This window comes from Anas acuta, chromosome 17 (genome assembly GCF_963932015.1).
Source record: "Anas acuta chromosome 17, bAnaAcu1.1, whole genome shotgun sequence".
In the NCBI taxonomy this organism is placed as follows: Eukaryota; Metazoa; Chordata; class Aves; order Anseriformes; family Anatidae; genus Anas; species Anas acuta.
In genome coordinates, this window is record NC_088995.1 from 1640018 (window position 1) to 1667989 (window position 27972).

Consider the following 27972-nt stretch of genomic DNA (forward strand, 5'->3'; position numbering starts at 1 on the left):
TTGCTGCTGGCTCTTCCATGGGACTTTTACAGAGGGTAAGTGACTCCTCTGGGCTGTTCGGTCTTGGAGTTCAGCTCTTTGAGCTCTGGGGACTCAGCTGGATGCCCAAGGGCTCAGAGCTCTGCAGACCTGGCTACGTCTGCGTGTTTTGTGCCTTTGGACCTGGAGGAAAGCCACAGGAGCCCTGTCTGCCTTGTACGTAACCTCACAGATTACTACAGCTAAATAATTGAAAAATTATCTGACAATCTTCAGTTGCCTCTTGGATTTCATTTAATTTGGGCAATAAAAGCCAGGCAGCTTTGCTCCTTGCCTGGGGGCTGTTCTGGCACTGCCTTTAACGCCGCGACGCACGGCTGCGCATCACACGGGCACGCAGGGAGGTGGCTGCGCGTGTCTGGACTTTGGGGCAGGGAGGGTCCTTTCTGCTTATTAACTTTTTCATGTAAGCTTTTATTTTACCTATCTCGTTGTTATAAAATCTAATTAAGCGCACGGCCCCGTGTTCCCCTGCCCTTTAAGTGATGTTCTTGTTTTGAAGCCCGGCACTTTCCAAACAGGAGGTTGCTCACGTCTGAGTCAAAACGAGGATCTGCACGTACTTTGGATGCTAATTCGGCTCCTGTCCCGGCGTGCAGCAACCTTCCCTCTCTGCCACCGACAGTCCTTTGGGATGAAAAGTCTCATTTCTGGGAACAGAAACAGCCGGTAACTGCGGGAGTGATCGCGTTGTAGAAGCGATGCTTGGGGAGAATATTCATTCTTCTGTGTTTGCTGTGATTTTTTTGGCACCCTCAGCCATTTCTGAAGCTCGTTCTGCTTTCCAAAATGCCAAAGCTGCTGTTTGCTTACAGAGGATAACTTTACTGATACTTGATGTATTTCCAGCTTTGTTTTGTGTCACAGGCAATCGTTGTTGGGAACTGTGAGTTTGTAAAATGTGCTGATGCTGGCCTCTGGAGATGGCATTTTTTTGCTTATCCAGGAAGTTTTTGCAGTAGCTGTCCAGGCTTCCCACTGCTTCTCTCCTACCTTACCGTGGCTGCAAAAACGGACATAAATCTCCATGACTTCTACCCCACCGTGTTTCATTTGTGGCTTCCAGCAGCGTAAAATACCCGTCCTGTGGCTCTGGTCTCCAAACAGAGCGATCAGTTGAGCCGAGTGAGAGCGTCCCAAACATTTCTGTTCTGGTCTGGGAGATCGTAGCAGGCTGGGGGCTATGAGCTGCAATGTTCAGGCAACCACATCACTTCACACCGGGGTATTTCGGGTTCAAATGTCCACTCAGAAAGTGAAATGATGGCTTTTCCTTCCATGGGATGAAATGTTCGGGAGAAACATGCAGTTAAACACCGGGGAGAGGGAATGATGATCTGCTGAAGTGTTTCTATTAAATCAGCATTTGAGGCCCAACTCATGCTATCATTAATAAGAGAAAGCATCACACAGGAGGTGTTTGAGTATGACCTTTATTGTGCACACACATTAAATTGTGACCTTTTAGCAAATAAGCACAATTAGGCTGCAAATAAAATTAAACACCTAATCATTCCTGCTTGTTTTCTGAGAGGCTGTGTAAGATCGGGTTTGTCTCCTGGCCCACGCAGGACAGCTGCTCCTAACGGCTCGAAGATCAGAGGAATCAAAAGCTTATCGCAAGCTCGCTTATTGCTTACTGCTACCCCCCTGCCTCCCGAATGTAACTCCCGAATTCGGAATGAATGAAATGGAGCGGATGCTATGGCACTGAACGGCTTTTACTGCAGAGGCACCACAGCCCGTTAAGTTTCACGCTAATCAACGGTAAATTTTCTCCATCTATTGTCATCTATCCTTTCTATCACATCTGTCACATCCATCACTGTCCTTTTCTGGACTGTCACCCTCCGAACGTGGCTGCGATCTATCAGGTGAGCTGCCAGGTGGAGTGGGAAACCCTCCTGGCAGAGAGGCCGGACACCACGGGGCTCCTGTTTCTCCTGTGTCTGTGTTTTTTTTTAACAGGCTGCAGAGGTGCACCAGCTACCGGCATCGGTAAGAGGCCAGGCAGTTAGGTGCTGCCCTCAGCAGAGCTTTTCAGGGCGTTCTGACTTGCAAAGTGCACAGCACGGGCAGTCGCACGGTGCTCGGAGGAAAATTGTGCCACGGGAAGGTCTCCCAGGGCACAGCAACCTCTGTGGTGCTGAGATGAGTCCCGATTGCACCCACGGGGCACAGATCTCTTGTGCACAGCCCACCCCAGCAGCACGGAGTGCTCATCACCGCTCTTCTCCTTGGGGAACCTGAAGCAACTCATCGGGAGTTGGGTCCTTCAGCAGAGCACAGCAGTGCCCAGGCTGCGGCCATAAAATGAGCCCTTCCCACGGGCTGCTTCGAATCCAGGGCCCCAGGAGGCGAAGTGAGCCCGGCTGCATGGCAGCCGCTCTCATTCACTGCCTGGTACATCCCCAGCCAGGCTATTTCTGGCATCCAGGGGGAGAGGAGCTGCAGCAGAAAGGAGCAGGGAGCCGGCTGGGCTGCAGAGGAGAGCAGAGCAAGGCAGGCACTGGGCTTAGGATCACCGCCTGCCTTTGGGTTTGAGGCTAACGCTGCTCGACCCTTTCTCTTTGTGAAGTCTTCAGAGCAAGAAAGGCACCCGGCACGGGAAAACTGGTGGGGCTGACCCTTCGGAGAGCTGCCCCCAATGCCAGCCCCCCCCCGGCTGCAGCGCTGCTGCTCCAGCCCCGTCTCACGGCCGAAGGAGACGAGGAACCGAAGCGCCCATGGGAGTTTTAGGGCCAAGAGCGGCTATTTTGCGTATGCTCCCTGCTATATATAGAACCTGGCAAGTACGCGGGGCTGGAACATGTTGCTTTTGTTACTAAAAACATCATCTGGAAAGCCCATTTTAGGTCACTGCTGCTGCCTGTTGCCAGCTACACTAACCAGGTGCCGTAGGACCCGTGCTCGGTGCTGGCATTAAGGAAAGCTGGCGGAGCCGGAGCACGTGCCCTCGGAGCGGTGGTCACTTCCCTGGGAGCTCCACAGCTTCTTCCTACTAAGGAGCTTTTGCCTCCCGGGGGGAGCCTGCAAATCTAATTAGGCTCTGGGTGTCTGGGCAGTCGGTGAAGACCTCGGGTGGCACCGGCTCGGTTTCAGATCCCGTCCCGGATGGCAGGACTGCCGGGATTGCAGCCGAACCCTTTGCAGACTGATCCCCGGGACAGAAGTGCACTTTGCCACAGATAACGAGTCCAGATTTTAAAGCACTTCCTTTAGGTAGGGCGTGCGAGGCCACGGCGGAGGAAATTCAGCCATCTGGCTAATGGCAGCGACAGAACTGGCAGCAGCCCGAAAACGAGACACCGGGAAGCGGCGCCGAAGCTGGCAGGAGGGTTGAGCAGCCCGCGTGTGCATCACCACCTTATTTGCATCTTTCTGCTGTGATTTCTAAGCTACTGCTGTCACGCTAATCCCGGCTGAGAGGGCAGGGACTCACAGGTGGGACTGGGGCGGCCCGGCCAGCTGCTTCTCCTGCAGGATGCTCCCCAGCAGCCTGGCCGCTGCCATGGCGCAGCCCCAGTGGATGGTGATCCCGAAGCCGCCGTGCCCGTAGTTGTGTATCACCTGGGGAGAGGAGAAGGTGTCAGGGCTGTGCTCGAGCTCCTGGAGCCGCTGTGATGCCCAGGAATATCCCTACTGAGCACGAGGGGCTGGTGCCTGCGCAGCGCCTGCTCCTGCCAAGGGAAATGACTTTGCTTCAGCTGGAGCCCGTCTCGCTGCTGGGATCGATAGCTACACCTCTCCTGCACCAAGGCAGCGGAGACACGATGTGCTGATACAGGAACGGAGAGATCCGTAAATTAATTCACACGCAGCGCTGCTTTGAACCATGCTCTGGGCTTTGCCTAAATACACCGAGTTCTTCCCAAGCCTCTCCAGCTAAAAATTGAAGATATTTTCACTGCATTTAATTACATTTTGCAGTCACCATCTCCTTTGGAGCTTTAATCTCTTCTTCAAAGCTATAGAGAGCTACACATGCAGGCAATCAAACCAGGGATTCCCTCTGCAGCTCTGCTGCTGGGCTCTCAGATAAAAGCACCAAGGAGCGATGCGCTCCTGCACCAGCAGGCGCTGAGCTGAGGGTGCAGGGGCAGGCAGCACACTGAACTGAGCCATTCCCAGTCTCCTTCCTCTTAAAAAAGAGACATTAGCAGCTCATCGCCTTCGTGCCTGAAGCAGACACCCAGCCTTACCTGTGCTGAGATGAATTTATCAGCCCCCCAGCAGCCACAGCCCCACGGGTGTCTCTGCCTTCACCACGATCCCTTTCGTGCTGCCCTTTTTTTTAAAGGAGACGTGGTGTTCCCAGGCACAAGTGCTGCACGCAGAGGCTCCCAGCAGAAAATCAAATCACACCGCTACAAACACCGCCAGCACTGCACGGCTCCCGTGGGCCTCGTGGTTCTGGGAGCAGCAGGGCCGGGGGGGGTTGGCGCCTCCACGTTTTTCTCCCATCTCTTTTTTAGTGTCTGCGTTTGTGAAGCTCCACCTGCAGCTTTTTCTTTCGCAGGAGCACTCCCTGACCACTCTCCCCATAAAACCCTTTAATAAATAAATAAAGAGATAAAAAGGGCCCAAGGATTTCCCCATTACAAGGGGGAGATGTCACAAGGACCACTGACAGCAGGGCAGCGTGGCTGAGCGGGTGCTGACGTCGTGCTGTGATCAGCACATAATTAGCACCGTGGTTAACGATGTTCAGCACTGGGGGGGCTGTGCACGGTACCTCTGCCTGCGAGTGCCCGTGGCGGAGGGTCTCCCTCTCCAGGCGGACCCTGGGGCGCGCCGGTCTCAAGCCGCTCCACTCCTCCACGATCTTTGCTTTCTGAAACCAAAAGCCCGTCAGCCCCTGCCCAGAAATCCTCCTCGTTAGGCAGCTGGAAGCACAACGGGGTTACAGAACCCCCCCCAGCTCTCCTGGCTTGCTGAAGGCAGGCGGGCAGTGCTGATGGGAAGATCCAGATTTTGGGGGCTTGTCCTCAACGCCCGTGCCCGGTGCCACGGCGCTGGGTTAGGGGGAACCCACCTGGAGCGAAGGCAGCAGCTTGCAGCACCTCTCCCAGATGGTTTTGTGGTCCTGGGCGCTGTTCTCTTCGTTCCAGTTGCCTGGCTGGAATATCCCACCCAAAACCGTGAACTCACTCCTGCACCAAGAGCACAAGGCAATGAACGGGTCCCCAGGGGTTCCTGCTGGGGTCAGCAGGCAGGGACTCGGTGTGGGTGCGATTTTTGGGGTCCTGCCATGCCCCGAGCCTGCAGTGTGCTCCTGCCTGAGAGACCCTGGTGCCAAGCAGGCGAGAGAGCGGTGCCTGCGTGTCTGCTGCCTTGCCACAGGTAATTAGCCCGAGTCGTTCATTAAGCACTATCAGCACCCAACGGGCCCATGCCTGGGCAGAACAAGTGGCAGCCTGCGCCAGGGCCCCGCCGCCCCCTGAGGGAGGAATTTCTTCCTTATATCTACTCTAAATCTCCCCGCTTTTACTTTCTAACCTCTCCCCCTTGCCCTGTCGCTATCCCCGTGCCTGCGTGCAGGAGCTGGCGGCTTCCTTTGGGAGCCAGCCCGGTGCCCGGCGGTGCCAGCGCCAGCAAAATGCACCCGGGGAGAGGAATCGCCGTGCAGCTGGGGCTGTGATAAGCAATCAGCTTGGAATACTTCGCTTGGGAGCTGCGAGCATTCAAAGTCCCTATTTACCTAATGGCTCGCTGCCTAGCCCTGACACAGCAGCGCAAGAGGAGGTACCAGAAACGCAGCACTCGAGTTACAGCTTCAAAACCCTTCTCTGCTGCCAAAGCCGCTCTCAGGGGGCAGCAGGCAGGATGGGCAGCAGACACGTATTTATTCAGCCTGCAGTTTAGCTCTCTGAGCGTATGATGCCATCGCACAGAGATCCCTGCTCCCCTAAGAAAGCCCCTGGTGGGAGGCAGGCGGGCAGCGCAAGGTAAGTGCCGGGAGCTGGGCTCTGCCTGGGCACTGCCACTCACAGTTTTGGGATGGGTTTGGTCCTTGGTAGGGGACAGAGGATGGGCAAAGCAGGGCTCTGGGGAGCTGCCCTCATGCCCCAGGCTGGAGCAGGCTCCCTGCGGGCAACCTGAGCCTTGCTTGAGTGCCCTCATCCTCCTGCTCTCCTCCCACGCAGCAAATAAAAGCAGCATCAGGCCAGATACGAATCCAGGCTGGGTTTATAGGGCTCAAATCATCTTGTAGGGCTGCTGCAATGAGGGCTCTGCGGGGCAGATGCCAGCAGGGAGCCGCGCTGGTGTGGGTGCTCTGCGAGGACCGAGCACCGTGCCGCTGCCACCTACCCCGGGATGACGTACGGCGAGTTGTAGATCCCCGAGTCCATGTCGTGAGTGATGACGAAGTGCTTCACCCACGGGGCCTGCACCTGGGGGAGGAAGGCAGGAGGTGAGGGGGGAGCGGGGTGCCCGGGCGGGGGGATGGATGTGGTGCAGGCACAGCCTCACCTTTAGGACCTGCCCGCGGGCGGGCTGCAAGGCCGGGTCTGGCTGCAGCTCCCCGGCACGAACCCCGGTGCAGTTGATGACCACATCCACGCCCTGGGCAAACATCTGCCAAAAGACAGACACGGTGTGGTGGGCAGCACGAGGCAGCGATGCTTTCCGAGGGTACTACCCCAGGGGGCTCCAGGTTCCTGCACCGTGGCCACGTCGAGCGGTCGCTGCAGGATCCACCACGAGGGGCAGATCCAGGGCACAGCTTCCCTGGCACGGCTCCTGCTGAGATCCCACAGGTACAGGCAAGGAAAGCGCTTGCAATTAAGGCGAAGAAGTCCTGCCCCTGCCTGATGGCTCCTCGCTGTACCCCAGCCAGATGCTTGCTGTGCTGCAGGGCCGGGTCAGGGCAGAAATCCCTGCCCCATACCTCCCAGCATCACACCCTGTGCTCCCCCCTCCTCTGCCACGGCCCCCATGCCCAGCTCACCTCCTGGAAGGAGCCGACCTTCTTGTGGAAAAACTTCACTCCTCTCTGCGCCAGCCTGGAAGAGCAAGTTCATCTGTAGCCAGCAAATAAAAGCAAACGTACCCTCCAAATTAGCGCCTGTAATTGATGCCCGGAGTCGGGACGGCTTGTTGCTCCTTCTAATAAGCACCCGTGGTCTCCTCAGTGGTTCCTAGATGGTCTCCAATGATCATTAGCTCGTTTCCCTGCTGGCCTGGAGCACCCGCTGGCTCGGCAGACTGCAGAGCACCAGGGCAGCACCAATTCTGCACTCACCTGTTGGAGAGCCAGGGCAGGTAGCTCCTGCACTCCAGCATCAGCGCCGTGTTGAACCAGCCGTAGCTGCAAGCAACGAGGACAGAAAGCGATAAAAGCCCTCAGCAGCTTCCCCAGGGCGGCCACCCCATGCCCTGTGCTCAGGAGTCGAATCCCCAGGACGCAAACCGGTGCTATTTTTCCCCCAGTTTACAGCGTTAGCACCTCCTGCTGATTTTTTTCCCCCCAGCTCAACCCCATCTGGCACGGTTTCCCTGCATCCCTGCTGTTTTCGTTGCAGGGACTCCCACCTATTTTAAGGGAAGCAGCTGCAACCAAGCCCAGCTCATTTCCCCTATGGGGTTGGCAGAGGAAAACCCATCAGTGACCCTCCAGAAAATACCTATAACCAGGGAAGAGTTCGAGCTCCTTCGGTGTCAAGTTCCTGAAGCCCAGGACAATGTTCTTCCAGGACGGGTCCTGCGGAAAGGGAGAAGGCCCCGTGTCACTAGGGCACCTCAACCAGCTGCCAGTGCCACCACGTCAGGGGAAAAAAGTGTCTGGGGGGGGATGTCCCCACTGCCCAGCCCCATCCCAGGGCATCCCGAGCACTGCTGTGGGCAGCGAGGCTCTGCCAGCCCATCCTTGGGACAAATATCGCATTGAGGGAGCCAGAAAACACCGAGTTTCAGGCGAAGTGTCACAAGGCAGAGCGCTGGAGCCATTTGGAAGCAGTCAGAGCACTGCTGGGGAAGAAACACAAACCCGCCTGGTGCCCGTGCCCTGCTCCTTACCGGGACGGGCCGTGTAAATAAGTTGTAGCCCGAAATGAGGAAAAGCCCCATCTCCTTCGCCTCTGGTGAGCCGAGATACCCCAGCAGGTGGTCGAAGGTCTCCTTGTTCCACAGCCTGTGGGGAAAACATGGCAGCACCGGCTCCACCTGCCCACAGGGCCGGGCCGCCACCGAGCCACAAAGGGGAGAAACAACGAGGTGGGGACGGCCCCGGAGGGACAGCGGGGACGATGAGGGCTGTGTGAGCTGACTCACGTCTCCTGCAGCTCGCCGTGGTCGCTCAGGTAGGGCTGCCACAGCCCCGCCGCCCCGTCGCTGGTGGTGTGTGGCGTGAAGCGATCGGCGTAGACCTCCAGCTGCAGGCAGGGCACCAGGGGCTGGAAGCGCTCGTGGATGCACAAGGCGGTGGACAGGCCGATCACCCCGGCCCCGATGACGGCCACGCGCATGGCTGCGGCCCCTCTGTGGTGAAATGGGGGTGGAAAAAGCCCAAAAGGTGGTGTTGGGGCCGGGGCCGGTGCTGGGTGTCCTCACAGCTCCTCACAGGAGCTTCCCGGCCCTGCAGCACGGACGGAGCCCCACGGACACAGAAAATGGACAAGGACTGGTGCCACAAGGGAGTGGGGGTGAAATGGGGCAGGATTAATAAATTCTGGAGCACCGTTTTATTTCTGGAAGCACCCCTGTGGCACAGTGTGCCTGGGCTGGGACGAGTCCCGGGGACGGGAATCGGGGCTGCCTCTGCTAACCCCGGCCCCACAGCACGAGCTGGTGAATAAAACCCAGAAACACCCCATTTTTCACCGACTTACCTGCCGAGCACTCCCAGGCAGCCCCTGCAGTTTTCAAAGGCTTTTTCAGCAGAAAGGTTTGTTTACAGCACAGCCAGTCCAAGGTCCGAGTGCCAAGGGCTCGCAGCCCCCCCCCCTGCGCCGGGCAAAATGGGGCCAAAGTCTTCAGTGGGGACCCCGGGAGGTGGAGGCCCCCGTGCCCCCGGAGGCCAGCCCCACAGCCCCTCTTCTGGGGTCACCGTGGTCCGTGGCAAAGTGCCGGCATTGCCACGTGTCACCATGGTGATTGCGGGCTTGGATGGGAAAAAATGGGAGCCTGGCAGATGGGGACACGGGGGACGGGACGCCCCAGCCACGGGATCTGTGAGAAGGGGATGCTTCAGCCTCAGTTTTTGTGTCGTAAGGGAGAAAACAGCGTTGCCTCTCACCAGACAGACCCCAGGGGCTGTGCTGCCCAAGGCAGAGGGCTTCACTTCTCGTTTTCTGGGCTGAAAAAGGCTTTTTTCCGTGCAGATACAATGAGCAGCAGCAGAGGCGGCCCTGGGAGCGCAGGCGGTGCTCGGGCAGAGCCGCCTGAAGCTTTTCCAAAGGAGGTGGTGAGGATACAAGAGACGGGAACAGATCTGCACAGGGCCCAGGATTTTGGCCGTGCAGCATGGCCTGGCCCAAACAGAGGGAATTCGGTCCCAAAAAAAAGCAGGGGAGAGCCACGGGCAGGCAGGAGCTGGGCTGAGCAGAAGGATGGGGTCGGGGGGATGGCGAGGAGCTGTAAGCCCCCAGGCTCACGCGGCTTAAGCACCTGGCACCTTTAATACTTTAATACAGGCAGCACCCAAGGGTCCCACTCTGATGGGAGAAGCTCGGGTGCTGCCAGCTCTGCCCCATCGTCACCTCCTCCACAACGTGTCCCCAAAAAGGGGGCTGAGAAAAGAGCTGGATCCTCATCGAGACGTCCACCCCGAGCTCCAGGCCACCCTCACACCTCCCTGCTTTTCTCCGCAGCGTCGCAGAGGGGAAGAGGCAGCCATTTGAAGGCCTAAATTATTAAGGGCTTTGCATACAAGCAGCAAAGCCTCTTACACTAATTACCCTATTACTCGTCGGCCTCTTGCTTTTGGCTCCGCTGACCCCTCACACTTTCTTCAGCCCGGTTACCGAAGGGCTCCTTTCGGCTGTCCCGTGTGGCCGGGGCCCTGCTGGTGCTTCACCAGCATCGTCCCACCCCCATGGCACCTCCTTGGGGTGGCCGGGACCACCGGAGGATGTCCTGTGGTTGTGTGAGTGCTGGGGGGACCCCAAACAGCCACCAGCAGGACCAGCCACACAGAGTGGGATGGGCTGGTGGGGACCTTACAGACCCCTTACAGCCCCCAGCCCCATCCAGCCTGGCCAGGGCACCCCCAGCTCCTCCGGGCAGCTCGCACCAGGGCCTTGCCGCCCCCTGAGTGATGAATTTCCCCCTTATGTCTAACCGAAGCCTTCCCTCTTCTAGTTTAAAGTCTTTCCACCTTGCCTACTGCTACACCCCATAACAAGGAGACCTCCAGGCCTTCTTCTCTTTGCATTCCTCTTCCCTTCCCCACCCCATTTCTTCCCCTTCCCTTCTGCATCCTTTCCCCTTCCTTTTCCTTCCCTATTCTTTCCCTTCCCTCCCCCTTTTCTTCCCCATCCCATCCCTTCCCCGTCCCTTCCCCATCCCTGTCTCTTCCCCTTCCCTTCCCCATCCTTTCCCCTTCCCCTCCCCATCCTTTCCCCTTCCTTTCCCTTCCCTATTCTTTCCCTTCCCCATCCCTGTCTCTTCCCCTGCCCTTCCCCTCCCCATCCTATCCTTTTCCCTTCCCCATTTCTTCCCTTTCCCTTCCCCATCTCTCCCCCTTCCCCTCCCCTTCCCTTCTCCATCTCTCCCCCTTCCCCTCCCCTTTTCCTTCCCCATCTCTTCCCCTCCCCTTCCCCATCTCTTCCCCTCCCCTTCCCCATCGCTTTCCCTTCTTTATCCCTTCCCTTCCCCATCCCCATCCCTTTCTCCTTTTCCTTCCCATCCCCGAGTACCGCAGACCCCCCCCACCCACTGACCCCCTTCCCCCCTCCTCCTCCCGCAGCACCCCCCACCGGCCTCTAATTACCATCACCCCTCCCTCCCTTCCCTCCCCTCCCCTTCCCCTCCCTCCTTCCCCATCCCCTCCCCATCCCCTCCCCTCCCGGCTCCTCCCCGCAGCGCAGCGGCGGCCGGGGCCGGGCCCGGAGCCGTGGCCGTGGCTGCGCAGCCGCTGGGGCCTGGCAGGACCCGGGCCCCGCCGCCTCCTCCTCCTTCGCCATGGCGCTGGTCACCCTACAGCGCTCCCCCACCCCCAGCGCCGCTTCCTCGGCCAGCACCAGCGAGGTGAGCCGGGATGGGGCCGGGATGGGGCCGGGATGGGGCCGGGAAGGGCTCCGGGAACCGGGAGGGGGCGGCTCCGGGTGGGGGGCTGCGGGGTTGGGGGCTGGGAGCCCCCCCCCCGGGTGTGGGGCTGGGGGTGTGCAGGGGGCATCTGTGTCCCAGCCCTGCTGCACCCCATAGCGGCTCCCAGCCCTGCTCTGCCCCATAGCAGCTCCTATTCCCGCTGTGCCCCATCCCCACTGCACCCCATAGCAGCTCTTAACCCCATAGCAGCTCCTATCCCTGCTCTGCCCCATAGCAGCTCCCAGCCCTGCTGTGTCCCGTTCTTATTCTGCCCCATAGCAGCTCCTGTCCCTGCTGTGCCTCATCCGTGCTTCACCCCATAGCAGTTCCCAGCCCTGCTTTGCCCCATAGCAGCTCCCATTCCACTGTGTCCCATCCCTGTTCTGCCCCATAGCAGCTCCCATTCCTGCTGTGCCCCATCCCCATTCAACCCCATAGCAGCTCCCATCCCTGCTGTGCCTTGTCCCTACTCTGCTCTATAGCAGCTCCCATCCCTGCTTCACCCCATAGCAGCTCCTGTTCCCACTGCACCCCATCCCTGCTTCACCCCATAGCAGTTCCCATCCCTGCTGTGTCCCGTTACTGCTCTGCCCCATAGCAGCTCCCATCCTTGACGTGCCCTGTCCCTGCTTCACCCCATAGCAGCTCTCATCCCACTGCACCCCATCCCTGCTGCACCCCATAGCAGCTCCCATCCCTGCTCTGCCCTATAGCAGCTCCCATCCCTGCTGTGCCCTATCCATGCTTCACCCTATAGCAGCTCTCATCCCACTGCGCCCCATCCCTACTCTGCCCTATAGCATCTCCCATCCCCGCTGCGCCCCATCCCCACACCCCATTTTCACCACAGGCCTTGTCATGCCCGCACCCTGCAGCTCCCTGCCCATCCATCCCAGTTCTGCTGCGTTCCCCCATCACCCCGCTACCCCCACAGCCCCCCTGCAGCCCCCCTCACCCCTCTCCCTACCCCATCCCTCGTAGCCACCATCGCTCCCCGCAGCCCCCACGTGCCGCCCGAACACACCCGCTGTGTTCTCATCCTCCCCACGCTTCCTCCTCATTTTCCTATCCTGACTCTTGGGTGACCCCCAAAGACAGGCCCGGTGTTTCTCTCCGGATCCTCTCCCTGCTGTTTCCTCGGTGCCCCGCCAGGTAAACGATCCTATTTGTGCCCCGCCAGGTCGCCGTGACCCCCAAAAAGCCGTGGGGTTGAGGGCCGAGAGCCTGCGGGCTGCCAGGCAGTGACTCTGACTCATCCCCATCCCTTCCTCCCCATCCTCATCCTCAGCCCTTCCCGCAGCTGCAGACACCGCTGGGCTGCCACCCAGTTGCCCCCAGTGCCGTGAGACTGGGTTAAACTGGTGCAGGTGGGGCAGGAGCCCGAGCTGTCCCGTACCCGCGGGAGGCGTTGTGGGGTGCGGGGGCAGATGGAGCAGTTTTTGGAAGGGTGACCACGGGGTGGCATCGCCCCAAATGTGGTGGGACACTGCTGCCCGTGCCAGCTCTCCCTTCACCTTCTCTGATCATACAAGGATTGGGGTACAGGCTCTCCGGGGTCGTTACCCTACATGAATAATTCCCAGGAGATTTATTTTTTTATTGGAAAGCGGTGACCAAATAAATGTTCCCGCTGACTGTGAGCGAGCTGCTGCAGCCTCTCCTCCCTCCCAGGCTGAAGGAATTTATAAAATGGATGCTGCTGCTCTGCGAGGGGCTTGCTGCGGTGTTATCGTGGCAGGCTGTAAATTCTTTGGGGTGTTTTATCTGCGGGGGGAGCGTGGATAATTCGGGTCGGGGAGCCCCGAGGGGTGCTGCTGGCCGGGCTGCTGGCCGGGCAGGGGAAACCTGGTGGCAGGGAGGGATGCTTAAACCCAAGGGCAGTGCCTGATGCTGCCTGTGGTGCCGAGCTCATCCCTCTGGGCTTTTTGGCAACGAGGAGAGGGGCAGCGGGCTCAAAATCGAGTCGGGACAATGAACCCGAGGCGGCGTCGGGGCCGGCCCAGCTGCGGAATCTCAGCTGGCGATGGTTGTGAGATGGTTGTGATCTCACGGCGGCGTTTGTTTAAAAAAATAAAAAATAAAACCTTGGCTCTCCGGCCCGTTGCTGTGTGACGGACCCAAACAAACAGGCCGGGGACCTGCCCCGGGCTGTGGGGGACCGTGGGCTTGGGGGTTTGGGGTGCCGCGGGTGCTGCCCGGGCTGCGGCCGCGCGGTGTAAACAACCTAAAAATAGGGCCGGTATGATGGTATGTGTGTCCCTCCAGATCTCCCTCAGCTGCGGTGGTTTGAGATGGGATTTGTGTCTCTCTCTCTCTTCCCCCGGGTGTCTGACATCCAGGCCGTGTGGTTGCCCTTTTGGGTTTTTTTTGGCTGGGCACCGCTGGTTCTGGCAGGTCGCAAACGGGGCCGCTCCTGCAAGCTGCGACCTCCCAAATTTTAATTTCTAGGGGTGAGGAACAACCCAGCCCCTGCACACACACACTGACTCAAAACTTTAAAACTTGAACGTTTTGCGTGAAGCTCTTTGCTTATTTTTGAGTCCTGCAAGAACCACCTGGAAATAAGTGACCCTGTTTGATGTGGGCTTTCAGCAACTGCAGTAAATAACAAAATGTTCTCCAGCTCTCCCCCAGGCTGTCTCCGAGCTCTGGTGTCCAGCGAGCTGCAAGTTTCCCTGAAGGTTTTTCCCCTTTTCAGAGCAATCCTTGAGGTCCTGGGTGTCCCCAGTGTCAACCTGGCGACCTCTGAGGGATGCTCATGGCCCTTCCTCCTCTCCCTGGTTACGCAGGGACAAAAGAGGAGAGCCGTCGTTGAGCTCTGGATGCAATTAGCCACAATTTGGGGTTTTTCTTTGTTAGGGAATTTACTCGAGAAGCTGCAGGAGGTGGCTGGGAAGCGAGGTTAGGTGGAAGTGCTTCTCTTGGAAATCAAACTCGACTCTTTTAAGGAAAATGCAAAAAATTTGAAGGGCCTGTCCCAAATCAACCAGCTCCCGGGGCGCTTGCAACCGGTGCCCGTGAGGGTCCCAGCTGGTGGCTGCATCTGGGGGGCATTTGAGCTGTCCCCACACACCCCAAAGCAGTCCCGAAATGCCAGCAGCTCGGGCCAGGCGCTGCTCGCACGTGTGCGTGTGCTCCTGGTGACGTCCAGGTCGATCTTCACAGCACCGGGACCAGCTGCAGGATTATGCCCTAAGAGCCTTACCAGCCCCGTGAGCCCCTCTGTCACCCGGCAGCGGGTGCTGCCCGCACGTCTGGCCCGGGGACGGCCACCCCGAGCCCGTCCCTGCTGCCATGGGTTTAAAAAGCACACCTTGGTTTGTTTTTTCTTTATTTAACTCATCCCGTGGAAACTACCGGCGTGTAACTTGCTCTGTGTCCTTCTTTTCTCCCCGCAGCTGGAGGCTGGCAGCGATGAGGAGCGTAAATTAAACGTGAGGTAAGCAGAGCTCGTTGGCTCCAAGCATGTTTCCACTGCTGTTAATTGTCTCACAGCTCAGCCCCGAGCCCACGCACGCCTGCCTGGGGGGATTGCGGGGCCGGCCCTGCAGGAGCTGAGCTCTGGGGACGGCCCTGCCCTTATCAGTTGAAGTTTGGGACCGGTGTTTAAAGCGTAAAAACCTAATGGGGCCGAGTAGCTGTGTGGGTTGGCCACTCCAAATCCAGCTGCTGCGGACGGCGCTCACCCTCTAACCTGGGAACCACAATTTGGGAGATAGAGTATAAAAAAAAAAAATAACACAGCAGAGCTTCAGCGGGCTTGTTCCCTTCTCGTAGCTACTTCCTACTCCAATTTTCCTGCTCCAGATAAGAGCAAAGCCACTAATGCTGCTGCGTGGGGTTTGTTCTTATTATTTCTCCTGGCCACTGGAAAGTGCTGCTACATGGATGTAAGGTACTGAGGTCCTGGTAGCCCCTCGAGGATTCCTTTCCATGCACGATTTTCCAGATAAGGATCTGGTAATTAATTGCTGGATACGCCTTGAGAATAGGGTGGCTTTTGTGCTGACCCTTTGCAGTCCTCGGGGGGGGAAAACGCTGCTGAGGGACTGCAGAAAACCTGTGGCATGGATGCAGACCCAGCTTAGATGGTAAATGCGGCTCCTCTGCGCAGGGGCTGGATGGATCCCACCTCCCCTTCGTGCTGAGCAGCTCCGGGCTGGATCCCAGAGACTTTCCCCGGTGCCCATGGGGTGGCAGGATTGCTCAACTTCACCCTGCTGCTCCTGCAGCGGCTCAGGGTTCAGGTTGGCTCCTCCGAAATAAACCCAGGAGCAGGCTGAGATGTTATTTGTGAATTTGTAGCCCCTGGGCTAGGCTTGCTGGAGGCTTAGGTGACATCTGTGCTTTGTCACACGTGCCCTGGGCGCAGGGGTCCGCGGTCCAGGGCCCGGCTTTGTAACCTCAGAGGTGTCCCGATGGTTTTAGAGAAAGGAAGGGGTGTTGGAAAGCAGAGCCCAGCTTGCTGCCAGCTCAATCTGGACGTCGTTGGTACGGGATGAATGTGCTACTACATGCTTATGGCATAGCTCCTCCATCCGCTTGCTGAACGGATCATTTTCATTCACTCCAAAAAATTCCAGGATTTTCATTCTGGACTGCAGAGTTGGATCTGGTTTCATGAACTACCGATTTATTTTTTTCTCTCTGAAGCACTGGGACACAAACCACTTCTTCCAAGTTCTAAAACTGGCTGCACATTTTACTCCTCTTCGGTCTAAGTTTCCTTACGGTTTCTGTCATGCTAAAATGCCAAATTTTCGTGGTTTCCACGTGGAGGGAGCTGCCTGGAGCACCGGTGTGCTGCCGGGGGGTACAGGACAGCCCAGGGTCTCCCCGTCCTTCCCAGTGCCATCCTCTGCATCTCGCCAAGTCACTTTGTGTCCCCGAGCCCCTTTCTGCTCCAGTTCCCATCTGCTGCCTACAGCTGACATTATTTCCTCCTGCTCTGTTTTTTTCGGTGTTAAAACCTTTTGGTGGTATGAGTCGAGGGTTTTCAGCTGCTGCTTTCAAAATGGGACTGCACTGCACCAAGGTCCCGCTGCAGCTTGATTGTATGGCCGTGCACAAAAATACTTCCTCCTACCTCAGCTTTTAACATTTTTTTAGGGATTTCTGTTTGTGTTTCGCTGGTGGCAGCACTGAGCGAACGGCTGGTGGCCGTGTTTTGGTGCTGGGGAGGTCCTTGGGGGCTGGGGCAGCCTTCTTCAGGGTTTATTTGTGGGGAGAATTTGTTTTGGCCTCGACAGATCCCGCTCCCTGCTGCGTTCCTTGCCTCCCCGCTCCATGGTGGGAGATGGCAGAAGCTGCTGACTTGATGGAGTGTTCAAAACAGGACGCTGAATCACATCCTGGCGAGGCTGCAGCATCCTGCCTTAGCGTGCTCCATACAATGGGGAGGCAAAATCACAGCCTGGTGACCCTCGGCCGCTTGCTGCCCGCTAGGTGCGGCCGTGGAAGCCGCTGGAGATATAATTAGGCCCTCGCTTCGTGCGCTGGGTTGTGCGGGGCCGTTCAAAGAGCGGGGAGCTGAGGAAGCCTGCACTTATTTGACACTCATTGAAGGCCTGGCCTTTCCAGGAAACTCTTGCTGACTTGAAGTTGAGCAACGCGATGAGCTGACTTGGCTGGAGGTGGGGTAACAGCAGCCGGCCTGCCAGCTTGCAGATGTGGTGATCAGACCCTTTAGGAATTGTACATAAAGCTTTTTCCTTTTTTTTTCCTAAAGCCTCAGCAGTTCGAGGCGAAAAAATACCACTGGCCCTGTTATCAAAGGTACTGGCTTTGTGCTGAATGATTTTATTTATTATTTTTTTTTCCTGGAAAAGGCCAGCGTGGTTGCTGTTTATTTAGGCGTTAAAGAGCCGGGTCAGAAAAATATTTTGGTTCCAAATGCCTCTTGATTTTTAAATACCTTCATCCTTGATAATGGGTTGCCAAGATCTGTGAGTCAAGGATTTCTCATGCAAATCAGAGCTGTGGCCAGCCTGACGAGTGCTCCTAAGATGTTTTTGGAGGATGTGAAGTGCACAGGACACCAGCGTATAAACCTTGCAAGCTTCCCCCGCCACATTAAGAGGGCAGACAGAAGGTTTGGGGTCTCCAGGTGGCACAGCTGAGCCTCCCGTGCACCCTTTTTGTTTGTTTGGCAGAAACTGCTAGTCCTTGAGTTACAAACCTGCCAAAACCACACCAGCTCACCTGTGTTTCTCGAGGAAATCCACGCTTCAAGAATCAGAAATGAAGGCAGCTGCAGGGGGATGCACGGTGATGTGCTGCTGACAGCCGGGCTGAAAACCTCTGGAGCTTAACCTCAGGTGGCCAAGGCATCCAGAAAGGCAGGGAATGGCACAAAATCTCCCTTCAGGTTTTCTGTAAAGCTGCCAGGTTGTTTGTTTGCCTGTCTGCCATCGCTTCCAACACTCCCATCCCCACGCAGACCGCTGCCTGGGGGGCTGCTCGCAGTGCCTGCGTGTGGGCATCTGCAGAGCTTTTTGGGCTGTGGCTGTCTGCTTCTCCATGCAACGATTTTAAAAGGTGGCCAGGTTTGGAGGGAAGGGATAAAAAAACAAATGCTCCTAAGGTTTTACCAAGTTTTTTCCTTCTGCAGCTAGCTTACTCCCTGGCCAGCAGCCTCCTTGCTTTCTGGGGTGCTCCTTGTCCTCCAGGGGTGCCCCTCATCGTGGGGTACTGGTTGCACACACTCAGGGGAGCTGGGGAGGCTGGCTGCCCTCTAGCTAAACACTAGAGGGGGTGTCTGGATCGAGCTAGCACTTCTTGACCTGCTTTTACCCCGTGTGATCCGCTGAGATTTATTTTATTTTATTTTTACGCATTACCAATGTGTCAAGTACTCCCTGGTCTCCGCTGCCTTTTTTGGAGTCATTCTGAAACCCAGCGGCTAAGCTATTTTTTGGGTTGCTGCGCCGCTGTTGTCTGTAGAGTTTTCAGCCCTGTTTCCCATCCTGTTGCCTGTGTCCTGGCTGACCTCTGCTCGCTGCGTTTGGAAGCTGCGTTCTTCATCCCCAAATCTGTTATTCACCTTCCTTTTCTTTTCCAGCGGTGCCGTTGGAGAGCTTCCACTTGTTTCTCTCGCCCGTCTCCGGGCGACGCTGCCGAGTGGGTGAAGTAGGGTGACTTAATAAAATAGTTTGAAGGATTAAAACAATGAGCTGACAGGAGGAATGCAGGAGGATCGGTGGATGTGCCGACAGCTCGGCTGGGGATGAGGACGGATGGGGGCAGGATCGGCTCCTCCCCGAGGAGCTGGAGGCTCTGCCTCGGATGCGCCAGCCACAGCAGCTGGGATATTTGGGTGCCCCTCTTGCACCTCCCTGCACTGTTTGCTGTCTTCCCTGGCATCGCATGGGGGCAATCACAGCCACCCGTGGGTCCCAGCAAAAAGCCTTTTCCCAGGAGTGGAATAAAAGGTTTCTTTATTGCTGCTGGACAGGCAGGCTGAGGTTGGTAGAGGATCTGGCCGTGGCTATTGCAGAAATGACATCATGTTTCAGTGGGAATCTCAGAAATGCTTGCTGCAATCTGTAGCGTTAGCTCCAAGTCCATCGCATAGCTGCATGATGCTGTGATCAGCCTCGTGCCTTTTTGAACTCTGCGATTAATGGGATGAGCAAAAAGGGTTTATTTTGTTTCCTTGTGAAACAGTCTCTTATTTTATTTGGCCTTTCACCATCAAGTACTAGGGATTCCTAGAATTTTCTCTTTCCTGGCCGTTTGGGAGTTGTTCTGCTCGCTTATTTTGCGCAAGTCTCTGCTGGAACGGGGAGCGAGCCTGCTAATTTGTTTGCTTCCCTCTTCCTGCCCTTTCTCTTGGACAGGGCTCCACCAATTTATCCGGGTCACGCTCTGCACCGCAGCCACTTGATGTGCCGAGATGGAGCCAGGGTGGGGATGAAGCCGGGGTGTCTGTGGCCCTTTCTGCACCCTACAGAGTGCCACGGCCACCGTCTGTCCCCCTTGCATCTGCATGGGGCCGGGGTGAAGGCAGCCGGAGTGCCCTACGTGCACAGGGTGGGCAGCAGCGGCTGGAGGCACATCATTAGCAGTCTATTTATGCTAGGAAATTAGCTTTTGTGGCCTTCATGATTGATTTCATTTTTTCTTTTTCCTCTTTGTGCCGGAGGAGAGTTTGTATCTGGCGCTGTGAATGGCCTGCAGTGTCTCAAACCCTTCTCAGCATTCTTGCGCCGTGAATGTGGCCCACGCCTTGCAGCCAAACAATACATGCTCAGACTCTCCTTTTGTTGCTGCAGTGCTAGAAACATGAGGGGGAACCCACTGGGTCTTCCTGCCAGCCCCACTGTCCCCAAAATGGATGGGGAGGTGCTTGCCCCAGCTATGGGGGCTGCTGCCCTGGTCCCCCTGGTGACCCATTGGTGCCCCAGCTGCTGTCCAAGACATGGAGATGTTCCCCATGTGTCTGAAGGAGCTTTGGACCTTGCCGTGGTTCACAGTTTATGGTTTGGGTTTATTCTTGGAGTGATTTGTCTTCAGCTCGGGAAGGCCGAGAGCAGGGACTCCATAACCCATCCGAGCCACACCCTGAATAGCCACAAGTGTGGAAGGAGCTTTCCTGCCTCACATTTTTTGTGATAAAAGAGTATTTCAGCAGACAAACGTTTCCAAAAGTTCCCTTGAAGGCAGCTGCCTCAGCTCGAGGTGTTTTGGGGAGATCTTGGCAGAGGTTGAGCACCACAAGGTGACGATGCTGGCAGCGCTCCCCGGTGTCCGGAGGTGTGCTGGGCACCTCCAGCTCACACCACAGGGTGGTTTGTGAACACATCACAAAACCTCCTCACATCTACAGTAGTTCCTTGTTTTAATGCTGTGTTTGGTGTGCCGAGGCTGGGTCTTTCCCTGCCCTGCTGTATGGGGAGTGCTCTGCTCGGCCTGGGCCCTGTGGAGCTGTCATGGCGGTGCCATCGGCCATGCTGGTTGTGGTGACTCTGTGGCGTTTTGTCTCATCTTGTTGTGGCCCTGGCCTGTCCGTGACTGCCACGTGACACGAAGCAAAGGCCGTTTGGAAAGACACAAAGTACTTTTATTAAAAGTGTGAGAAAGGACCTGCTGCTGCCTCAGAAGGCTCCCGTTCTGTTTCTCAGGTTTTACAGTAGCGCCTCAGCAAGCAGCTTTTGAAGTGAATTTTTCCCCGGCGCTGTTTGGTGTCGCTCAGACCCCTTCCGAAGGCCCCTTTCGGTCAGGAAGCACTATCTGGCTGCTATCTGTCACGCCAAAGCCAGCAGCCAGCGTGCTGCGGGTGTCACCCTGCCTTGGGAAGCAGGGGCGTGTGGCTGCCGCTTTGTCTTCCTGCTCTGTGTCACCCCAAATCTTCCCTTCCATCTGATGTGTGGGTCTCAGTTCAGTTCATCTCACAGTTTTGGGATGGCTCCGTGTTGCCCTCAGTGTTTGTGGCCTGTCCTAATGCCTGTGCTGGGGAGCAGCCTGGGGCTGGGCCCAGTTCTGTGCTCAGGGCCTTCAGGGCTGCTTCGTGTCCCTGCACGACTGCTTGGAGCCACCGGGCTTTCTCCAGATTGAACAGAAAATGTCAGTGAGGGGAATTAGTTCTCCTCCCCCTTACCCAAAAAGCTGTGGCAAAGGGAAGTGTTCTTAATTTGGCGGCGTTTGGGAGACCTGCCGTGTGTGTAACACGTAGGAGCCACGTGAGGAGCACGACTGCTGCTCCCGTTGTGCTGATGGGTGCATTGATGGATGCCCAAATTAATTGTGCTGGGGCAGGAGGGTGTTCCTGCCCTACCGCTGCTGCTCCGAGCCTGCTGTTAGAGGAGCCCAGAGGCAATCTCTGTCCCCAGAGAGCTCCCGCTCAGCCCTGATGGATGACCTCCTCTGCCCCCACACCGCATGCACGTTTTGTTCCATGAATGAGGGGGGAAATTAAGGAGCTTAATTTGACAAAGATTTAGTGGCAGGAGAGCGTGGCGTGGCCCTGTGCACAGGCAAGGCTCCGTTACAGAGCTTGGCTGCAACAGAGCAAACACGAAGGTAACGAGTTCATTACAGCTCCAGGAATAGGAAGGGTCGTTGCAGGTGTGGGGATGGGATGAGCTGCTCAGGCTTCATGCACACAGGGCAGTTTGGGGAGCAGCAGGGTGCCTGGGCAGCACGCCGTTCCTGTGTTCTGCCTTTCTGAGTTAAATATTTTAATTCTCAGAGTAGTAAGAGGCTGCTGGATCAGCCCTAGGCTTGGCCGAGTCTCCCCGCTGAAAGTGGTGTTCTCTGCGCTAACATCTGTGTACGGATGTTTATTTTGGGATGAAATGAGTTAAGTAGCTATAAGATACACCAGCAGAGTGCTTTCTGGTATCCTGCAATGCCTGATGATGGTTACGTATTAAGTGAGATTCCCCACTGAAGCAGGGAACTCAAATACCCGAGGCATACAAGTTTTATTCCTGGGACATACCACAGCCTTAAGCCACAACAGCAAAGCAAGCTGCTTCGGGAAAATCGTTCTGTAACTGGCAACTGGCTTCCAGCTCGGTCTGTCCGTCCCGTAACTCGAGCAGCTCTGATTTGTTCCGAATCCCAGAGTTTTTTACCAGACTGCTTGTTTGCCTTTGCGGGCCCAGGGAGCGGCATTTTGAAACGATTAAAAGGCACTGCCTATTGTGTTCTTAAGCAACTTGAAATGTGACTGATGTGTGTTGCAGCCACGTTCTTCTGGAGTTTTCCCAAAGGGGAAGAAATATTTCCTTCCAGAGCCGAGCAGCGCAGAGCCAGCGGATGGGGCGAGGGACAGTGAAGTCAGGAGGTGCTGGACTGTGTCTTGGCAGCGCTGTGGCCTCTCCTTGCCCAGCTCCAGGTGCAGAAGGGCTTCAGCTTCATGGACAGCAAAGAAATGTCGCTGTCAGTACCCCCCTGCTCACACGGGGCTCTCCCAGGTGCCTGTAAGAGTAAGATTTTACCCCCCTTAGGGGCTGGTGTGGTCCCACTGAGATAGGACCGCGTCCCAGGCCACGACGAAACCCCTGGGCTTGGCATTTATTTGAGAGCTGAGAGGGGCTCCTGGGTTACTGCACTGCTTGGGATTCCTGGAAGGGCATCCAGGGAATTGGTGGTTTTTGTTGAGCATGCCAGTGGGGCAGGGTGAAGGTGGAACAGAGAGCTGCTTCTTCCTCCCACAGGGCTGGTGGTGCTTGGGGAGCGCCAGCGTGTCATCGTGGTTTGTGCCTGCAGAAGGAACTAGTCAGGGGTCTGTAAGAAACAAGTCTTCAGTGAATTCGGTGATAGCCAGCCACCAACAGATAAATACCGAGCCACCTGAAAGGGTTTCTTGTTGAGTAGGAGCTCGGCACCGTGCGAGTCACCGCGACGCGGCGCACCGAGATGCACCCTAAGTGAAGAAGTATTTTAACTTGGCAGCTAATTCCTTTGTCACATATACATTACGGCGCTGCCATGTGGGGTTTTAATTGTAAACCACACTCAGGCAGCAGTCAATACGATGCTTTTCATCCCGTCCAAGTGAACATGGACCTTCCAGAGTGCCCGGCTGTTGTGCTGCGCCTTTGCTGCGCGCTGCGTCGCGCTCCGAGCGTGCGGGAGGAAACAAACAAACAACACCAGGCTGTAGGAGGGAAGCGATTAGACGAGCTTCAGCTGTTTTTTTCCCCCTCCTGAATGGCCTTCTTTCATCAGGATATGTTAGGACAAGTGCTTTTTCAAGCCAGGATATCAGTGGAAGACACAGTGTTCCGTAAAAGTCATCCAGTTCCTGGGTAGCATCCACGGAGGCGATTTCTCTGCTCCGCACAGAATGCACGACCAACCTTTTCTTTCCTTTTTCTGAGTTTTATGGGCTTAGAAGCGAAAGGATGTGAGCTTTACGGCTAGTTATGAATCTTTTCGAATTTACTGACTTCTGTCTGACTCTTGGGCCGGCACAATGCTTCTGCTGTTCAAAGAAAACCAGTCCAAATTAGTATGTATAAACCCCTCCTTTTTATGCTGCTAACAAACGCTGCTTGCTTGGGCATTTATCACTGCTGCTGGGGGTCAAACGCGGGGGGTGTTCTCTAATGGTAGTATTTTTTTTGTTCTTTGGGAGATTTAAAAAAAATATATGGAGTTTAGATGTTTACTGGGACTGCAGGATTTAAAAGTTTTTTTGTTTTTTTGTTTTTAAACTGGGTTGGAGTATCGTGTCTTGCCTTTTTCTCACTTTTACTGTGCTAGCTGTCTTTTAGAGCAGTTGTGTGAAGCGACTGAGGGTGGTAACGTGTTCCTGGAGCAGAGATAAGGGACAGTGTCGGGTAACAAAACCCCAGCCTTGGCAGCGAGGCACTGGGGTGTGCTGCCTCTCCCTACAGCCCTGTGCTGGTCCCCTCCAAAACGGAGCAAATCAGGGAAAATCAGGGAGCGCAGGTGGGGCTGGGGAAGTCCGAGCAGCCTGACCTAAGGAAAGCTGCATTTTTTTAAGGTTTGCATGTGTTTTAGGAGACAACATTTAAATTAGAAAAGAAATCTTGTTCTCAGTTGTTTCTTTAGCTTTGCTTTCCAGTTCGTTTCCATGCAGATGCATACATGGGGGCAAAAAGAATCGCCGTGTGGATTGTCTTTTCCCTGCTTTCTCAGCTCCTGCAGCACAGCTTTCTCACTTGCCTGCAACTGGGAATAATCTGCTTTGCTGTAGAAGATTTCCTGCCTGCAATGAAGGCGACTGTCAGGCCAGATGAACTGCTGGAGCAGGCGTTACCGCTGCCTTGGGGCAGGAGCCCTGTCTCGTCCGCGTTTCGTCCTGCTGCAGCAGTCTCCGTCAGTATTCCCCAGGGATCAAAGAACAGCCTCGGGGATATTTTTTTCCATTTTTCCCAGCAAAGTATTTCCTAAAACGCTCGAGACAGAAATGCTGTGAATGATTTCCTTGTGCGTTATCTGACCGCTCCTTTCCTCTTGCTGAAAAACCAGCTGAGTATGCGTGAGGCTGCTATCTGGCTGAATATCCTATACATTGTGGTGGTGTCACTGCTGGTATGTAACTCCCGGCCTCTTATTAACGCTTTCCTGTTAGATCTGAGGGCAGAAGGAAACAAGACTCTTCCTGGCTCACTGATGGAGTGAACCAATACTTGTCTGCAGCAGCTCTTGCCGTTGGTGCGTGCCGGGCTTTGGGATCGCGAGCAGGCTGCGGGGCTGGCGGTGGGGCACGGCTTGCTGGTGAGTGCCAGGATGCTGCAGGAGTGTAAATGGAGGAAAACTGGATTTAATTAGTGCCATTGTCCTGCTGGCACTTTACTGATCTGATATACGACCTAGGGAGCCTGGAACTTGGGCGAAAATTTTAGGTTGCTTTTTAAGACGGATGGAAATCTCAAATTTAAACCTTATCTGGCTTGAAGATTTGGTTGAAAATTTGGGAACCTTGGCTCTGTTCTCAGAGGAGAGAAGAGCTGAACTTTCAGCAGAAGCTGAAAAGGCGTGAAATTGGTGTCTGTCTCCCAAAAACACTGGAGTAGATCGGAGCGTTTGTGCTCGCTTCTACCCAGAGGCGAAGCCCCCAGATAATCACAGAGCAGACGAGTGCTGGGAGCAGAACCTCCTGGGGGATCGCTTTCTGTAGCATAACTAACTCCCGGGCAGCACAGGCTCCTCATGGGGCATTTATATTTAGTTGATAGCAGGCCGTAATTAACAGCGATCTATGTTTGGAAGTGCAGGACAGCAGAAAATTCGGCTTTGTAACCAGGAATGCCTCTTGTGCCGGTCGCTGCCTGATGTTTTGAGTGGGGTAGGAAATGCCGGGTAAGCAGTTACTGTGGCAACTAAAAGGTAGCTTGCTCGATGTTGATTTTCAGCCTTGTGGGAAATGCTAACTTTACCACTGATGTCCAAGCCTGTTTCTAAAACGCTCGGAGGGCATTACGGCACCGTGTAATTAGGCTTGTGCTGGGTCTTACTGTAACTGCTGGTTTTGTTCAGCCTTCTCGTTAGCTGCGTTCCCTGCGTTGCTGGTGACTCTGGAAATGCAGTTTGTGTGTGCACACATCGTGACCTCCCTTCTTATCAGCAGCGTTTCTCCAGCTGGTTGTATCCAGCCAGAGCAAAGGCTTTGCTATTGTGTTGCTTGCTTTTTCCCCTGAAATTTCAGTGCAGTTCTTTCTCTTGAGCTGCACAGGTTTCATCTCCCCTCCCTTTCCTTGTAAACCTCAGACAATCGATGGTTGCACGTTCTGGTCTTTGCGTTCCAGAGAAATTTTGAGAGCTGAAATTAGTAGGCACTGGTTGACTCGGAACCTGATCTGAAGGCATTTCACAGGTCTAAGCCTGTAAAAGGCCTTCCCCGCTCCTGTTTTTAAGTTGCAGAATTTGATTATCAAGTGATAAAAGTCATTTCCAGTCCCTGACAGCTCAGGCAAGTACCTCCTGCGATGGCCAAGTAATAAAATGTTGGAAAATGACACAACGCTTCATGAATAATCCTGGAGCCATGCCTCGCAAGTGGCAGGCTCAGCCTTTGGGAACAGCTTCTGGTGGCAAAATCCTACAGTGTTTGAACGAGGAGAAGCCCTTCCTTCCCCGGGCGTACGGCCTGGAGCCCACACTTTGCTGGTCCTTCCTTTCCTTTGACTTCCTCTGTCGTTTTGTTTTGCAGCCTGAGTGAGAGCTTTTTCATGGTGAAAGGAGCAGCCCTTTTCTTGCAACAAGGAAACAGCTCCCAGGGCCAGCGAAGCCTCCAGCATCCTCACAAGCATGCAGGTAGTGGATGAACTCACCGACCGAATTTCTGCTCCCTCTCGCTCCCCTGCTCATCTCGTCCACGCTGACAGCCTAATAGCAGGCGTGGGAGGCTGGATGACTCCTCCGGCTGTCACCAGGGGCCCTGCACAACCTGCTGAGGAATACCAGGGTTTTCAGCCCACTTGATTCGAATGGGAACATAATGATTATCTTGTCTTTGTTTCAACTTTTGTCACTGTTTTGGAAGGGTAACTGGAGTAGAAATGCGTTCTCTGCAGACGTGATGGCGTTCTGTAGCCAGGGTCTGTGCTGAGTGTGTTGCCCTGCCTTCTGCAGCCTCAGACAAAGAAATGTCACTTGCTTCTGCTTCGGTGGGTTGATCCTTGCCTTCCCCTTTAGCCCGTGGGGAGGAAAATGCAGGGGGCTGTCACGGGGCTCCAGCACCTCTTCTGGGGTTACTGAGGGCTGGATTCAGTGTGGCAGTGATATTTCTGAGTGCCCTCCCAGCCTCCAGTAATCTGAAGTTTGGGATTCCATATGACAGATTACAGGATGTATTTATTTATATATTTATTAAACTACCTGTTGCTGGCTTTGTTCAATGCTGCTTTTTTTACAGTGAAGCACATTTTAAACAGATTTTAGGTTTCTGTCCAGAGACTCGTTTCGTAGCTCCTTATATCCCCTTTTCTGGTCCCAAAAAATCCCCCTTTCAGTTAACTGATCTCAATGTGGCCTGTAAGCATTTATCGTGGCTTGAGAACAGCCTGTCCTTCCTTCATACCCCCCTCCAGTGTCCCAAAAAGGTGGGAAGAAAGTTGTATGGTGAACGTCCATAAAGATCAGTAAGCAGATAGGGGGCTGAGGAAGGTGGATTCTGCTCGCCCTGTATTTTTGTGCCTCCTGCTGCTGATGGGTTTGGAATAAGTGATTACTCAGAAAGAAGAAATAAAATCATCAGGGCATTTTGAGTGCAGGAGCATGTGGGAAAGGCACAGTGTGGTACTGTGTGTCTGCTGCTTAGTAAACACTCCAAGCACAAAGAGGCTGTTTGAATGCCAAGCTTGGCTTCGGCTGTCTTTGATTGTCAGCAATTTCATATACCCAGCAAACATCCTACGGACGGCATTTTATCTTGTATGGAAAGTTCTGAGTGCCTCACCGAGTTATTAGATGGGAACTTGTTTTGTTTTCTTGTAGATCCTTTGTTCCCTTTGCTTGCTTTCACCAAACAGAAATGTACCCACCACTTCAGAGCCTGAGTGACTTGTGGCATGAACAGTCCTTTATTTGAGGCAGAAGGGATCACCCTGCACCCCTCCTGCAGCCCTTCCCCCAAAATTTCCCCTGTTCAGATATGCTCTCCATAAGGCCTTGTCTCCTTTGTTCCTTTTTTAATCAGAATTGTTCCTCCTGCCTCTTGTCCCCGCTGTCCTCAGGGCATGCAACTTTGTCTTCTGTATGATGCTGTAAAGGGAAGTGTCATCATTTATGCCCCTCGCAGGTGGTCCCGATGTATTTTGTAGCCCCCAGGTACCTTCCAAGCAGCTCACTTTGGTTAGAATTCTCTGAGACAGCAAAGTTAATTGGCCTGCCTTAAATGTTTTCTGTTTGTTTTCATTTAAATGTCCAATTTCATTAAAAGCCCGGACTATGCCTATTCTTAGCACAAGTCAGAGACCCGTGATGATTTCCCTGCTCTCTCTGCAGGTGATTTGCCCCAGCACCTCCAGGTGATGATCAACCTCCTTCGCTGTGAGGATAGGATCAAACTGGTAAGAACAGATGCATTTTTCTTTTTGCCATTCTTTTTGTTTGAAAAAAGGCCTTTATGGGGTCACAAAAAGCATTGGCAAATCATATATTAATTATCCCCTCTAGCACAGCTAACATCTAACATATTTCAGGAAACCTCTGAGCTTGTCTCTGTTTCTTGTTCAGTGCCTTCACCATCTTTTGGGCACAATT

General features: G+C 55.0%; 2 protein-coding genes across 5 annotated transcripts in view; one reads left to right on the top strand and one right to left on the bottom strand.

Moving 5' to 3' along the window:
* Nucleotides 1-1456: 1456 nt before the first annotated feature.
* On the bottom strand, nt 1457-9062 carry DAO (D-amino acid oxidase). Of its 2 annotated transcripts, none has more exons than XM_068701160.1 (11): nt 8871-9054; nt 8314-8520; nt 8059-8173; nt 7668-7744; nt 7286-7351; nt 6992-7046; nt 6514-6618; nt 6352-6434; nt 5075-5192; nt 4775-4873; nt 1457-3609 (listed from the first exon to the last, which is right to left on the bottom strand). In XM_068701160.1, exons 2-11 carry the CDS (start codon nt 8505-8507, stop codon nt 3478-3480), a joined length of 1044 nt encoding a protein of 347 aa, XP_068557261.1. In that variant the 5' UTR covers nt 8508-8520; nt 8871-9054; the 3' UTR covers nt 1457-3477. The 2 variants fall into 2 exon arrangements, with proteins under 2 accessions (XP_068557261.1, XP_068557262.1); XM_068701161.1 differs by having other exon boundaries at nt 3579-3719; nt 8871-9062.
* A 1964-nt stretch (nt 9063-11026) lies between these two features.
* SSH1 (slingshot protein phosphatase 1) overlaps nt 11027-27972 on the top strand; it is a 32751-nt gene continuing 15805 nt past the window's right edge. Inside the window, exons 1-4 of one of the 3 annotated variants that reach the window (XM_068653753.1) lie at nt 11027-11229; nt 14688-14728; nt 25919-26022; nt 27715-27779. In XM_068653753.1, the coding sequence (XP_068509854.1) occupies nt 11164-11229; nt 14688-14728; nt 25919-26022; nt 27715-27779 (276 nt within the window). In that variant the 5' untranslated portion in view covers nt 11027-11163. Of the gene's footprint in view, nt 11230-14687; nt 14729-20187; nt 23249-23310; nt 24484-25918; nt 26023-27714; nt 27780-27972 lie in introns of those variants that run through there. The other 2 variants (XM_068653754.1, XM_068653755.1) reach the window with 2 other exon arrangements.

What these genes read in the sequence shown, in the direction of transcription:
- DAO (XM_068701160.1), bottom strand. Translation starts at nt 8,507, where the DNA reads ATGCGCGTGGCCGTCATCGGGGCCGGGGTGATCGGCCTGTCCACCGCC. An exon ending in CTGCCCTGGCTCTCCAACAG is followed by an intron (nt 7,047 to 7,285) that starts GTGAGTGCAGAA and finishes TTGCTCTTCCAG; the next exon opens with GCTGGCGCAGAGAGGAGTGA. An exon ending in AGGTCGGCTCCTTCCAGGAG is followed by an intron (nt 6,619 to 6,991) that starts GTGAGCTGGGCA and finishes GTCTTTTGGCAG; the next exon opens with ATGTTTGCCCAGGGCGTGGA.